We start from the raw sequence: 16339 nt of genomic DNA on the forward strand, positions 1-16339 counted from the left end.
CCATGTCGGGTGCAGAGGTTGGTGATGCTGAAAGTCTCAAAATCATTGAGTGAATTGTTTTTTCTCATGGCCTGAGCAGAGAAGCAGTTTGGTCAATGAATCTAGCCCATAGCAAGTAACTAATTTCATCATAAAATACAACTGTATAAAACTGTGTCATAAGTTCTTAGAAGACTTTCTCACTTCATTCACCTTGAAAACCACTGGTTAATAAATTGGGTGCACAGTAGACTGACCAGCTGATTGGTTTTATGATGATGGGGAACTACGGCCTGATGTTGGCTCAGGCTATTCATGAACTTGTGCCTTGAGTTGGACCTTTTTAGATCATGCAATTTATATGTTGCGCTTGAATGAAGCCAGTGTGCAGGGCCATAAAGCTGAGAACACATTACCAATGTTTGGCTGACCGAGCAGAGTGGATGTCATTGTCTTTCAAAGGAGCAACTATTTTAGGCTTCCTGCTTTTAAAGGGAATGCAAATTTTAGTGTTCCAACTTGTTCCTCGATAGTGGAGTACATTTTTGTGTCTTTAGAAATGTGTAAGAAACATGAAAGAAATGAGTAATTCCAAGCCAGCCTGGAACGCAGCTCAAAATATTAAGTTATGTCTGGAATGCAAACCCGAGCAACAGTCCATAACACAGTGTCCACTCAGGACAAAAGTACTGTTGGGAAACTATGCAGCTGCACTGAAAATGAAAGTTTATGATTTACTGTTGTTACTCCAAAATATAAAATATAAACAAAGTAACTCTGGCAACAAAATACGTTATATTAGCAAGGCAGTTTATGCAAAATCAGCCCGAATTTTGCTTGTGAGGGTTTAATTAAAATAACGTATATGTCAAAATATTATTGTGAAGACAGTGTCAGTCACACTAATAAAACTATTAGTCGGTCTTCAGTTAGATTTCTCACAACATCATGGTGTTGTGGGAAATCTAAGTCACTTGAAACTAGGGCTGGATGATATAGCCGAAAACATTATAGTATAAGGGTTTTATATCAGTCGATGAACTGGCAAATAATCCTACAAAATTATTTGTAGGATTACAAATCCTAACAGTATGTTATAAACATACTGTTTTTAACAGTGGGTTAGTGAGTTAGGAAGAGTCCATCCTCTTCACCAATTTACTTTTATAGAGTTCATCCATATTTCCTGAACATATTAAACAAAGAGTGTTCAGTTCATGTGTTATAAGTCTGAAAAGTACATTTAAAAATTACTTACTCATTTTGAAAAACAATAAAAACAAGTGCAATTACCTGTTTCATACCTTTCTGACTCTAAAATATTAGAGTTACAGTTATTAGTGGGCAAATAATTAATCAAGATAACTTAAGATAAAATGTTTTACATGAAAAACAAATATCAGAAATTCAGGCTTGAAGTATCTGGATTTTTTTATTTTTTTTTTACTGTCCCTCGGTCACTTCATGCTAGCAGATCAAAGCTGCACACAGTCATCTGATCCACGCTGGTTATGGGAGTATGTGTAATCTAAGGGATCAGTGCATCCTGGGAATTGGTCCTCAGTGTCTCACAGTACTTAGCTACTATTCTGCACTGCTTTCATTTTGTTTTATATTTGTGATAAGAAGGTTCAGTAAATGTTTGATGGCAGACTGGCCAGATTATGTCTGCAGCCTATAATTAAACTGTTTTGTTTCGAGATCTCTTGAAACATGCCTTTTTAGTCCATTCCTCTTGGCTCAGTCAGTCATGTTTTCATCCAAACACGGGCCTCAGGAAATATGCAGTTGCTTGTTTATGCAAGCATAGATTCTTTCTGAAACCACCATATGGCGTAGGCTGACATTAGAAATTAGATTGCATGGAAACATGTTTTTTGTTTTTTTGTTTTTTTCAAATGGGAGGATTTGTTTTGTTTTTTTCCCTGCATACCATGTTTATAATAGCATTTTAATTTCCCTCAAGAAATGTAAACATTGCAACATTAAATGTATTATAAGAAACAAAGAGTTCTTTTAAATGATGTAAAATTTGAGAATATTTAGGAGTTATAAGATGCTTCTCCCACATACGGCCATGCAGTTCTTGTCACTGCAAACAAATCAGCAGTATGGCAGGCCAAGTGCTTTTGCAAACAGATGCTCCCCTTTAACCCTGTGGAATGTGCAAAGCTATGGAAATACAGAGAAATGTTCTCGACCCCCATTCGCTGTCTGCACAATGGATTTACAAAGACCAACAGAACTGCTTTTGTGTTTGGGACATGCCCCCACACGTCATAACAGTTTTCTTTACTTTGTGTTGACAGTAGCTTGTGGCTTTTGATGACTTTGAAGAAATAAGAGACTATGGTTAAGTAGTTTTTTTTTTAGCTGTCTGGATTCAACAGACAGTTGTCCTGTGTTGTGAACGAAAACTGAAATTGGGGTACTTTATAATAAAATAACTTCCATAACCCCCACAGTCTTACTGCCTCAGCTGTGTCAAATCCAGTCATGTTAAAGCTGTGTCAGGACACAGTGGGTAGTTTCCAAGCTGATTTAGCTGATTTGTTTTTAGCATCTCTCACAGGTGCATCTGAATAAATATCATCTCAAGGTTTCTTTATTTCCTTAATGCAATTAAAAGAGTGAATTTCTTATATCAATGTATTTTGCACATTTATTTCTGTTAATTTTGATGGTTATGGCTTGCAGCTAAGAGCTTTTCTATTATATTGTAATTTATTGAGATGCATTTTTACATCTAATCAATCAGTATCATAACAATATTGCCTGCTTGTGAGAAGGAACTGTGAAAAGCTGCATTACATTTGCTTGGCGAAAAAATGGCTTTGGTCAACAATTTCTCAGACTACAATCACACATTTTGCCTCTGCTGTTATCTTTATGTCATCACTATATCCGCTTAAGAACCATTTAAGCTCCAGAGCTCTAAAATGAACCAAGGAGATCCTTATGCAATTATGGCATCCACAAAATGCAGCCAAAGGGGTAATTTTATACTACAAGCTGTTTATTTGTGGGTCCTCCCCATTTTTCTTATTTCTATATATGGGATTCTGATTATATCGTTTTTAGCTGAACCATATACTTTTTCTGTCTCTTTCCCTCAACTCATAGAAAACCTTCTCTCTCTTTTTATTGTTTACTGCTCACAAGTTTAATCTATTGTCATTTCTCTCCTGTAACAGGACTGCAGCGTCTATGAGATGGAAGAAAAGATTCTGGAAGTTGTAAGTATACCATATCTTTTCCTGTAAGTCCATAAAATGTAAACCAAATCAGAACCAGAAGTTCCATTATACATTCTTATACTGCAGAAAAAAGCTTTTTTTTTTTTTTTTTTTTTTTTTTACCAAAGCAATTGTATGACTTGATTTCAACAGATCAGGTCATTTTCTGAGTGCAAAGAGCAGACAGGTCCATAGGGTTGCCAGCAGAGGGGGCGGCTCTGCTACGCCCCAGCTATCAATCAGGGTTTCCTGTTGCTGACACTCTGTAGACTCTTTTGGCAGAATAATTGGGCTATCTAAAAGTATAATAGTACTGTATAGTATATCTGCTCAGTACATTACTCTTTTTACTTGAAGGAATGCATTATTGCAGCATCTGTGTGCTACTGAACCACTAAGTCCAAACACTGTCCACACCTTCCAAATCTTCTTCAGAATCTTCATCCTAGTGCTTGAATGGGCATTAGGTCAAAATATTTTCAAGGCTACACCTGTCTTGCTTGTACATGCATTTTCCTTCCACTCAACTTTTAATTAATATACTTTAACACAGCACACTGTGAACAGTTTCTTGTGCAGTAAGGCGTGTTGAATAGAATGTTGTCTGGAAAACAGTCAAGTTAACAGTCTTCCCAATGACAATAAAGCCATAGCATATAATTTCTGCATTTAAAATAAACTTGATCACAGTTTACTAAGGTCTTAGACTTCATTGTCCAACTCTCGAGTCATTTTGCTGTACCTGTCCTTCTGCAGTCCAAGACTTTGAACAACATCTGTGACCAGACCGTGAGAACCACATCGGACCCCCTTATGAGCCAATCTGCCTGTCTGGAAGAAGTCCAGCTGACCAACATCAAACCAGGCGAGGGGCTGGTGAGGAATTCATAAGAGTTTGTTAAATCCTGCTTTTTTTTTTTTTTTTTAATAATTCCCCAGGAATGCATGAAATGCACGTCAGATTGTGGCCTTCCACTTTTCCATCACCATGTGTCTCCCTCTGGGAATATTGTGTTTAAACCACAACCACAATTAAGGTTTTGGGTGTTTGTTTTTCAACCTAGGGAATGTACATCAAGTCGACGTACGATGGTTTGCATGTCATCACTGGAACTACAGAGCATGTAAGTATAACTGAACTTAAAAAACACATTCAGCCTTTCTCCTTGAAGGATTTATTTATGTCTGAGACTTTTTCTCATCCTCCTCCTCCTCGTTTAACGTGGGAAAACAAAGTTTCAAAATCTGAAGGAGATAAAGGTTGTGCAAGGGGAATTGTTTGTGATTTCACTGATAAGAAAATGTCACAAACAGCATCTACACAAAAGCCTACCCTTTTTAAAACCCACATTAAAACGATAAGCCAGTGACTAATGTACAAGCATCACATCAACAGTGGGATCTTAACGCCTCCAATCTCGGAATGTGAATCAGAATCTGAATCATCACAAATCATGACAAGTTGATCCTGTCTGGCCTCGATGTGATGAGAAAACCAATTAGAGAAATAATTCCTTTCTACATTTCTTTTTCAGTCTCCTGCAGACCTTTCAAGGAAGATCCATGCAGGGGATGAAGTGATTCAGGTCAACCAACAAACAGTGGTGAGCTTAATATCTATTATTGTAAACTAATTACAAGTTGTAGTAATGGTAATAAGATTAGTAATTGGTTCTATCTTGTTATATCTAGTATGGTTGACACCTTACAAGAAGGAACAGCACTATTTTGGCAATTATATAAATGTGTGGAGTCAAAGGTCACACGTAGGGCTCCCCAAGGCTCTATTCTCAGCCCACTTTTTTTTAAATATCTAGATTATGGATTTTTACAACGTATCTTTCAATAAATATGTTGATGACACAACATCTGTGACACCGCATGACCACGGTCATTTACAATTATTAAGTAAGCATGTCATTCAGTAAGTGGAAGGGTTTGGACAGTTTCTATCACTGTTTTATTATTTATTTTGGTCCCATGTATGCAGAGATAGCAATAACCCCTCAGCTAGACTCAATAAGATTGAAATCCACATAGCACACATGAAACCTAACTGTTGCTTTGTACTCAGAATTAGTTTTATCTCCAAATAACGTCTATTTTTTCAGTCCTGTTACTGTTTACAACAGTGTTTCCAAGGAGATTAAATATTATTTTATCAGTATTTTCTAATAATGTGCATAGTCATTTCTTAAAACTTGTATATTATTTTTGTATGATTAAGTGATTCTATCACTGTTTTATTTTAATAACTTGAATGCAACCTTTGTTTATTTTAGGACTATCTTGTACATTAATGGTGCTATGTAAAATCAGACTTTCTTTGCCTGTTCAATCAGGTTGGCTGGCAGTTGAAAAACCTTGTTTTCAAACTGAGAGAAGACCCCAAAGGTGTGGTTCTACTACTGAAGAAGAGGCCGACAGGAACTACAAGCTTCACCCCCGCCCCACTTAAGAACATGCGCTGGAAGCCCCCCGTACCTCAGGTGAGTACTTGCAGACCCATCTCTTTCTTCATGTCAGGCTAATCGCTGTCAACTAATTATTAGCTTTTTAGGGAGTTGGTTCCAGAATCAGCATGTTCAAACAGAGCCACCTTGAGAATGCTGCTGGCTGAGCTCAATACACTATTGAGCTTTATCTTTAGGTACAACAAAAGAGGAAAAAAAAACTCCCATTAAGTCATTCAGTCTAATAGATAAAGCCGCCTGTTGTAGTGTTTTGGTCCGTTTATCTTATTTCAGTACACAAAAAAGTGACCCAGGTGTTTTATTACAAAGAGATGGGAGCATAACGTAGTAAACGTACTTTATTTTCCTAGATAAAACCATTAAAGGTAACTGGGAAATGTGAAGCAAATAAAGTTCTCCTCCCATCCACTGATTTTTTTTCTTATTTTTATATTATTTGTATGACTTGTTTCAGATTATCAAATTGTTTTAATTATGAACAAAATACATTCTGGATGAATATAAGATACAGTTTTAAACCAATTTTCTGAAGGAGAAAAGGTGCCCAAACCAGCCTGGCTCTATGTGAAAAAGTTATTCCATCCTAAACTTGACCGGTTAACAAAGATTGTAACCAGGCGCTTGTAATGATCAGCAATTAGTCTTTTATTTTGCTGTGGAGGAATTTTAGCCCACTTCTCTGTGTAGAATTGTTTTCGACCATGACCGACATATTTAGCGTTTTACCACAGCATTGATACTTTGACTAAGCCACTTCAAGACGTCCTTTTCTGAGCCATGTAAAGATGGACTTGCTGCTGTGCTTTAGATCATCCTGAGTGACCAAAGTGTACTTGAACTTAAGGTCAGGACCTAATGCTGGACAATCCCTTCGTGGATTTTCTCAGGGCGTACAGGATTATTTTATAAGCTTTCCTTTAATAGATTAAATCATCACTTGAAAATGTTTTTTTTTGTAGTTAGTCAGATCATTATTGTCTGATTTCTAAAATTGGTTTAATCTAGAACATTTTAGTGTTATTAAAAATAACAAACAGAAGCAACCTGCAAAAGATGTACATTTGTTCTACTTCATCTTGTGAGCCCATCAGACCTGACATGAGGCTATCTCTCATCTGACTCCTGTTTTAACATACAGTAGGTCTATTAGCCCGCTGTAATCCTACACTTCCAGTTTTCACACTGTGGAACTGTGCTATCATGCGTGGCCTGCTTGATAACCTGAGAAGCTAAGATGAGAGAATAACTGATTTGATATCTTTAAGCAGCAGACAGAGGTTTGGGGAACAATGGGGAAAATAAACGCCAGCAGCTTGTTTTAACAGGTTCTGGAGGAAATCAGAGTTAGACATCTCAGTTTATCTTTGATAATGAGGCTTCAAAGCCAAAACAGAGCCACGTCTTTCAGCCTGACTTACAAAGATTTAGTTTTACTACATATGTTTGATATATTTTAAACTAAAACCTCAACAGGAACCCCTATGAAATAGGATGTTTTTATTGTTATATAAAAACAGTAAAAATAAAATATGTATTGTTTTATATATATATTTTATTGTTATGTCAATAACAATAAAAATGTAATAAAAACTGTAACAGGAACAGTTTTTCCATTTAAGGCTGAGAACTGCAGCAGATAAAAGCCAAATATTTAGTAGTTGAGTCAGGAAACATAACTGTGGTAAATGAGTGAATGTCTTACAGTCTATTTTAGACTTTACTTACAATCTTCCCATACCTCAAGCAAGAAAATTTATACTTGTAGACACACACAAGCACTTAAACGTCTCACCACATATGGTGAGCTCCTCCCTTTTACCAACAAGTTATATTTAGGCAATATTTGAAGGTGGAAAAAGCACAAGCCAAAAACTTTTAAAAAAATCTTTTTGTTTTTGACCGTGATTGATGTTGAAGCTGGATTTATTGAGGGCTTCACCATGTAATCAGGATGTAACAACTTATGTAAAAATATTTATTTTACAGAATAATTCCTCTCTGATCCGATCCCAGTCCCCCTCCAGTTCAGCTAATGGATCTACTAAAAAGGAGAAGCCAGCTATTATGGACTTGTACATTCCTCCACCGCCTCCAGTGCCGTACACTCCACGGTGAGCCATGTGTTCAAATCTTTCTTGTGGTCTTCTTTCCTTTCTCCTTTGTGCGTTACTTTCTACCCTTCTTTGTATCAAGATAACTTTAATCCTTCCTAATTTACTTCCATTTCTTTGTGTGTCTTATGTCTCTTGTTTCATTGTCTTCTATGTCCTTTAATTTCTTTAGTATTTCTTTTCTGTTTCTTCCATTTTTTTATGTTTCCTTCCTTGTGTGCTACTTTATTTTAATGTATTTATTTTTTCTTTTTTTTTCCATTTTTTGTGTCCTACCTTCTTTCCTTTTTTGTGTGTTTTTGTTGTAGTCTCTGTGTTTTTATTCAAATCCAATGTAGTACAGAAATATATGCCACAAATTCATGGTGACCTGTGGTATCTTATATTTTAAAGTTAATTTAAAAGGCTGAAAATAGGAAATTTAGTGAGGAATTGCTGAAGAAATGTTTCCCAACAATGTCTTATGATGCAACATCAGACATATTTAAACCTGATTCATAAATAGTGGGCTGCAGTCACGTTTTCACATCTCTTTTTCCTCATCACTACACATTCTCATCTGCTCATCTTCAGCCCACTCTGCATCCCACACTGCACACTTTTCTCTTCAGTTCCCTTGGATTAGACTTGTTCATGTAACACTATTTGTTTGTAAGTCATCGTGATCTACTTCTTTTTTTTTAGTTTTGTTTTTTAACTCTGATTCCACAGAAATGTGGGTTGAGCTGTGATTAATAAGCAAACATTTGTTTCTGCGTGCAGAGAGATGAGATCAGAATCCCTCTCCAGCATTAGTAAAAGACCGAAGGGCTCTGAGTCACCCAACTCCTTCCTGGACCAGGAGAGCAGACAACGTACCACCATCACAGATTATGACAAGTTAAACCCCGGATGTCCCATTGAAGCCACCGTAATCCAGCCCAGAATGAGGGAGCATAAGGCTTCACGTGGTTAGTATTTTAAATAAATACTTTTCTGATGCATAAGGACTCAGAATGTTCTGAAAATAGAACTTACAAATGTGACATTCTTGTCTCAAGGTAAGCCAAGGCCACTGTCGATGCCAGCAGATACTTGTGTTGCAGTAGTGGACACATACGCCAAGCCCTGGGCACATGGCAGAAAAGGTATTTATATTTTTAATCACTGGTTTGCTAATTCTACAGCCATTTGATATATATATATACTGTATATATACACACTTCTTTATAGAATGTTTAGTATAAAACTAAATTATAATTTCTCAAAGACCTTATACTTAGAGCTATCTATGCACATCACTGAAAATCTCCAAATAATTTCAAATTCTTCTGGCAAAGAGATTCTTCAGTTAAACATATTTTTTTGTTCTATACCGATTTATTACCTAATTGACATTTTTAACTATTTTAAATCTGATTACTAACTGTGTGTTCTTTCGGGAATAGGCATGCTTCATGAGGGATAGAGTAGGATGGCTCAAAAGGCCAAACAGTGCAGTTTCACTGTAAAATCTTAAAGTCTCTGGTTTTTACTGAAGTTTACCTCTTTGTTGTTAGCAGACTGTGTTGACAGCCACCTTTCCTCAACGCAATTTGAAACTGACTAACAGTTGTTCTCCTTTCAGTAATAACTTCCACTCTAGGGATTGTTGATATTACTGTTTGGGGTGTTCACAGGCAGAGAAAAGGCTTCCAATCACTAATCAGAACCCTTTAATTGTCAAATCAGTCGATTTTGATCACCAGACAGTTTTCTGTGGATCTCTATTATAAACTTCAATCCATTCTCTGGATTAAAGTGTCATTTGAAGTGATTCGTTAAATATTTAAAGAAAGTAGTCCATGGAAATGTTTGTCAGTGTTTTATTATCCGGGACATTGTTAGGTCTGTGGCTAAACTGCAGCAGCTTAAAGAAATTCTACTAAAATTGCATAGGGGCGTGCCGTGGTGGCGTAGTGGTTAGCGCGACCCATATTTGGAGGCCTTGAGTCCTCGACGCGGCTGTCGCGGGTTCGACTCCCGGACCCGACGATATTTGCCGCATGTCTTCCCCCATCTCCTTCCCCGTTTCCTGTCAGCCCACTGTCATATAAGGGACACTAGAGCCCACAAAAGACCCCCTGGAGGGGCAAAAAAAAAAATGCATATGTCAACAAAGGAATGTACTTTGTTGAAAGGAATGTAGAGGATTTTCTTGACTATCTTTTGAGTTCTCAATTTTTATATAAACACGATGCTAGCTTTATATATTTTTCTTTTACCTCTTTGCTAAGAATCTTTTACTGTCTTCCTTCCTTAGGTGAGGACCTACTGTACAGATACCTCAGCAATGAGCGGATTCCCACCATTGCCGAGGAGGTCCCGCCTGCATCCTCACCCTACAGGCCTGCGAGGGAGCGTCAGCTCGTCCGAGTGGACCGCATCCGACACAGCTGCTACTATTCCAACTCAGACCTCCACAACAGTGCCACCATCCCCTACCAGGAGGACACGAAAAAGGCCCCCGTAAGCTCCATCTCAAAGCGCACCCCGGCAGAGCGCTCACTACTGGTCAGTTGGATCACGCGGCTTAAGCTGTTGACTCACTGATGATGTGCTTCCTGTGCCGGGGCTTCCTGTTCCTGTCCTGTGATCTTCCTCAGTGCCTTTGACGTTTAAACGTCCAGCTGTTTTTTGGCAGCTTTGGGCTCTCTCACTCTCCTCTCTGACCCCAAAACTCCATAACTTCATGGTGTTAGGGCTACTACCAACTACTGCTACTACTACTACTACTTCTACTACTACTGCTACTACCCACAATCAACCTTGCTTTGTAGTAGCCTACTCACTACATTAAGTCATTGCCTCTTTAACACTGCCCTCAATCCTAATCTCAGACTACAAAACTCCTGAGAATCTGTTTGCTCAGGTCTAGAAAAACCTTGGCTTTGTTCTCTTTGTAGACTTCTGTGTACATATTAAGTTATGTAATTTTTCCATTGAGATGCTCTCTGAAACAAATATTTAATCACTTGAAGTTCTTTAGTTATATGCTTCTGTAGATTTTCATTTCCAATAAATTATAAAGTGAAAGTAAGTGGAGAAAAATGTTTGATAGAAACTGCTTCAGATTTTGATGTTTTTCTTTCCTGAAATATATATATATATTTTTCACATTATTTATAGTACTGTGAGCAAGCATTTTTTTCACTTGTAGGTTTCTTTTGCTTTTTCGTTGCTTACTTGTTAATGATAATCAAAGAAGCCCCAATATCAGACAAAGATAACATGAATAAATGAAAAAAACACTTGACCCACCCATTCACACAAAGGACATGTGTACTTTACAAAATTATAATTATAATACTGCAATTTGTTTCCCACCTGTTGTTGAATTTCTTTAAATCACTTTGAGATTTTTCAGTGTAATTAATTTTTTAACCCATGATTCAAATAATGTCTAAAAAATGTGGTTAATTAAGGTTAATTTTTTATTTAACATGGGGTTGATTACTTTTTTCTTTCTTTGTTTTCTTTTTTTTTTTTTTTTTTTTACAAATGACTAGATTGGTTTGGGTAGATTTAAGTATGGCAAAGAAAAAGAAAGCAAAAGCAGGAGAAATCTGTAAGATGTTGAAAGTTGTTTTCACATCACTGTACATTTCAGTCTGCCACTAGTTGCCTCTTGTAAGCTATGCATAAGGTTTCTGCGGCCACTAAAGCTCACCAAGTTGCATTGGGTTTTGATGTTTACACTTATTAATAAGCAATTATTTGTGCATATCTAAGACTATGCACATTGACCTTCAGTTTACTCTGCAGTTACCCTCCTAAAGGCCCTTTGGTGTCTTTGAAACATGGGTCCAATAGCCTTCTGATGACTTTTGCTATGGATAAATAAGAAGAGAATGTCAGTGTTATTTAAAAATAATTACAGGAAGTGTCTGTTGTTACTTTATCTGCCTTTTTGTAAGATTTGAAAAGCATTTTATTAAAGACAGCAGTTCATTTCAGTGACTTTTTGTATTGTCTTTATTTTGTCGTCATGCCTTGAATGACAAATGTGTCCTTATATGAATATTAAAGGATTTGCTATCTTTCCCTTTATTTGAACACTGCATTATGAATCTGTAATTGTATCAGTTTATGTGCCTAAAACGGTGCGTTGTAAAGGAAAGGCCAGTCTGTTGTAGCCGTCTGTCATTCTGACCTGTTTTAACCTTCGAGGCAAAAACTGATTCTGCTTTTTAAGCATGTGGTGACACAAGATAGCTAATGTCAGGTTACCTTTATTTCTTCCGTCTCAGATGGTAATGGTTATGTAACTACTCCCTTTGTTGAACTCTAAATTATACTTGGGGGTGGGAGGCTGTAAGGGAGCATATGGTCAAAGCAGGTTTTCCATCAGGAGATCATTTTTCCTGCACATATGTTGTGTTTTAAACATGTAAAGAGCAGGTTAGAGTCACCTTGGCTTTTGTTTATTGAAAATTGGCTCTCCGACAACCACCAGAAAGCTTAAGCGTTGAATTGAAGTTCTAACCATTTTGGAAACTGACACAATGTTCTTTCCCTCTTTCCTTGCTGCTCTCCCACTGCATTGCATGAGTTGGATTTTTGAGAGAAGCCTCTTTTATCTCTCCTTCACCACTTCTTTCCATCTGCCTGTGCTTGCTGAACTGTTGTCGCCTGCGGTTCTCATTTAATTTGCACTTTCTGGAAACCTGTGGTCTGCTTAAACACTACCTGCACTCTGCCTAACCAACTGCATGCATTTGCTAACAACTAATGCTTCATGCCTGCACATCACACAAATGGTTTCACAGGAATGATATGCTCAGTTACTGCTAGTTGGTGCATGTTTTGAAAAATTACCTTTTAAATAATCACATTTTTGTGTTACTCGTTTAAAACAGAACATACTAAGTGAATGTTTTATTCTTTCTTTGTTTTTGCACATTGTTGACTTCCAATGAAGTTCAGAGTACTGCGTAAAAAGTGAATCAAAAACTAAATGTAGTGATTTCAGAACATTTGGAAACCCATACGCAATTAAAAATAAAGCATTTGTGTGAATCTAATGTCAGGGGCACATTTTAATGAGTTTTTCATTCCAGGTGCTCAAACTTCTAGAGCTTTATGTGATCAGGATGAATAGGCTTATGATCTTTTTGTTAAAGAGGGGGATGTGTTTTTTTTTTTTATAGCAGTTGCTTAATCTAAGTGGAAATATAGAAAAAAAATCAGTCTTTGAGATTATTCACCATGTGGGGGAGATAAAACTGCCTTTTAAGAAATGATTGCTTCGAACAAACCCCTGACAATGTTTACTAGCTTTCCTGTCAAAACCTGGCACACTTCCCTCTTGCCAGTAAGCAGTCGCTTTTAGTCTTCTTTGATGGAGTGTAAAGATAGATATTTGACTCCCTGTACAAGTGCTAGATGAGGGGTAAGAAACCTGCAGCTTTGCAGGCACATGTGCCTGAAAAAAGTCTTTAATCCTAAGAATTTTTTTTTTTTTTAAAGTTTCTCATGTTTTTATGCAATATCTTCCATAACCAAAAGGCACTAATGGTGCAAGAAATCCTTTTCTCCATTACATCACAAGCTATAATTATAAATATGGAAGTCAAGTAAGTAAATTTCTTCTTACTTTTGTAAAATTTGTTTTTCTTTGTACTAAAATCTAAAAATATGAGTCAAACTGTTTTATTTGATTCATTTTCCCAGACATACATTATATTTTATAGAGTAAGTAGTCTTAATATTTATCAAGCTGTCCATTTAGAAACATGTCCTGGATCTGACATGCCTCTTAAATCAGTTCCCTTTCAGGATATCAGTCTTTGCTGCAGTTCTCTAACAGTGGGTTGTCAGAATCGGATGCATGCATCATATTGATAAGCCAGGGTAACAGAAAGGCAGGGATTGTTTAGAACAAATAAAAACTTTAATAAACTCAAAATTATGTAAAATGATTTCATCACATTCCTTATAGGGATTACTATAAACTTTTAAACTTGGATTTATTTAATCCCTTAGTAAATCAATGTGCTCAAATTAATTAGATTTTTCTAAAGTTATTCTGTGACTGTTACTTAGGTAAGAGATTAGTTTTTAATGCTTCTTTTATGAATTATGCTAAATTCTAACATCTGTTTGTGTTTTATAAGTACATAAAAACACATCTGTCCTCAAGGCTGCATCAAATGTTGCCTGTGATGAGAAAAATGTTGCCTGTGTGGACCATGGATTCTGATTTTTAACTCAAAACTGGATGTAGAGCCTGTATTTTTAGCCTGCAGGACATGCATGCATGGTATCTAAAACAGCCTTAGGACACTTGAAAGAGCTCAGTAAGAAACAGTAAAGTTATTTCTGTCTCCTGTTTGTTCCAGAGATAAATTGGATTCCCTTGACAGTGGTTTAGAGAAGAATTCCTCCAACCGCGAGTTAACCACAGCACATATGTTTCATAGATTATGAAATGTCCAAAATTCTTACAATACTGCCGCTATTCATGAAGATAACTTGAAAACAATTGAGCTAGTCCAAACACAAGGTAGAGGACTGTCGCAATGTTTTACTGTCAATCTGATAGTTCTCAAAAATATTACCTGTGACCCTTTAACCCATATAACTGAAACATGTTTTACCATTTTCTTGTTTTTATATTAAAGTGTGTTCCATAAGGCATAAGATTTTCTTTTAATCTTATGCCGTTTTTAAATGCAAGTTAGTCTTTCATTCACATTTTACGCGATGTCTATGTTTTGTGAATTTAGAACTGCCGACTTCACCAAAAGTACCAAAACATATTCATTAATATGTTTTTTAAAAAAAGGCTTAAATCATTGTGAAACCTACTTGGGCCTCTCAACTTCTATGCACTAACAATAACTTTATGTATCACAGGAACATGACTGGTTCTCTAGCAGGGACTTCCTGAACCGGTGAGTTTCTCTCTGTCCCACATATAAACTCCCACTGAGTAGGTCACATCAGAAACATAAGAGTAGGGTGGGTCCTGGTTTTTCAAGAGGGAGGGACAGTCAGCAGGCAGTGGAATCTTTTTTAAACAAGCCAGGGGTCAAAGGTGGTCTGCTTTTATGTAAATGGAAAATACACCAAGATGAGAAGCATAATCTTTTTTTAAACCTCTGCAGATGATGCAAAATTGTCCCTTTCCTTTGAATGCTTAAATTTAGAGTTTCATAACATTCTGTCATGTTACAACTCTGTAACAATGTTTTTGTGTGTGGGTGTGTGTGGGCGTGTGGGGGTGTGTGTGTTTGTGTGATAGACCAACACAAAAGAAATTGATCATTATGAAGTGGGGGGGAAACGATTAATAGTTTTCAACATGGTGGAATAAATAAATAAATAAATAATAACAAAACAAAATAAAGCTAGACTCAACTATTTATCCTTAACCTTTCACTTCATAATTATGTACTTTGCAATGATCCTAGCTCATACAACATTTTACTTTTATGGTTTTAACATGAGGAAAAGTTCTAATGATGTGAACACTTTATGCAGTTAACTCTTGGGACTTCCTGTATCCAAAATGTTCCACACACTAATATATCCGCCTCTGATTCTCTTTCAATTGCCAGAAATCGTTCTAGAAATGCCAATACTATGACAAATCCTGATTCCTCTAGCCTTCCAAGTAGTGGTATAAATACCTCTCTCCCACTGTCATATATGGCACTGTAGGATGGCAGTCTCCATGTCATCCTTGGCCCTTTTATCACTTCCGGTCTGTAATACAGATCATTGAAGAGGTGTGACTCCCCACATTAATGCTGTTGTTTAAATGGTTTGCACAAATCTATCAATTCCAGGCAGTTCTATTCTAAGGGCCGCAGCACATCCAGTTTGTTCCATGCATGATCAAAAGAAATTACACACATTTGGAAAATATAACGGTAAATCTCATTGGAAAGCAATTTGACTCATCGCCGTTGGCTGCACAAGCACAGGGCAATGGCATGAAACTGGATTTGACTGATGTAATCAGGTGTCACCTTGATTTTCCCTGGTCAATCCATCCAGTCTGGATGGATTGACCAACTGCTCTTCTGCATCCAGAAATACAGCTCATGCAGTGGAGAAAATGAGCATCTTTTAGATCGGAGATGAAAGGAGGTGAAGGGCAAGAAAATGTTAGCTGCTGAAACAGGACTCAATAGTCATGTCCTGAAATTGCAGGGTGAGGCCAAGTTGAGGTAAACTGACTGTTGTGTGCAGTGGGACTAAGCTCTTTCTCTGCCAATGATGCAGTGGTTTGTGTCCAGAATATTATCAGAGCCACAAGGACTGCAATTAAATGTAACTGTGTCCATGGATGCTCAACTCAATTGAATCAGATAAACCTGATGAGTAGCTACAGATCATTTGGAGGATGTTTTTTTTTTTGTTTGTTTGTTTGTTTGTTTTTTCTGTTTAGAAAATGTGATCTTATTTAAGCCATGACTGGGATTAGCTTAAGCTAAGATAATGTTTACTGTAAGGTGCATACTGACACATTTTTGGAGAGTGTGTTTCAAACCAAAGCTCTCTGTCTTTTGCT

The 16339-nt window shown here is 36.9% G+C and overlaps 1 protein-coding gene across 1 annotated transcript in view; it reads left to right on the forward strand.

Moving 5' to 3' along the window:
• Positions 1-11778, forward strand: part of cnksr3 (cnksr family member 3) — a 34229-nt gene extending 22451 nt beyond the window's left edge. Inside the window, exons 5-13 of the mRNA XM_032546716.1 lie at positions 3174-3215; positions 3972-4091; positions 4280-4339; positions 4751-4819; positions 5558-5704; positions 7676-7800; positions 8563-8750; positions 8841-8927; positions 10082-11778. Coding sequence (XP_032402607.1) covers positions 3174-3215; positions 3972-4091; positions 4280-4339; positions 4751-4819; positions 5558-5704; positions 7676-7800; positions 8563-8750; positions 8841-8927; positions 10082-10371 — 1128 coding nt within the window. The 3' untranslated portion in view covers positions 10372-11778. The remainder of the gene's footprint in view (positions 1-3173; positions 3216-3971; positions 4092-4279; positions 4340-4750; positions 4820-5557; positions 5705-7675; positions 7801-8562; positions 8751-8840; positions 8928-10081) is intronic.
• Positions 11779-16339: the final 4561 nt, after the last annotated feature.

The sequence above is a fragment of the Xiphophorus hellerii genome, chromosome 19 (genome assembly GCF_003331165.1).
Source record: "Xiphophorus hellerii strain 12219 chromosome 19, Xiphophorus_hellerii-4.1, whole genome shotgun sequence".
Taxonomy (NCBI): Eukaryota; Metazoa; Chordata; class Actinopteri; order Cyprinodontiformes; family Poeciliidae; genus Xiphophorus; species Xiphophorus hellerii.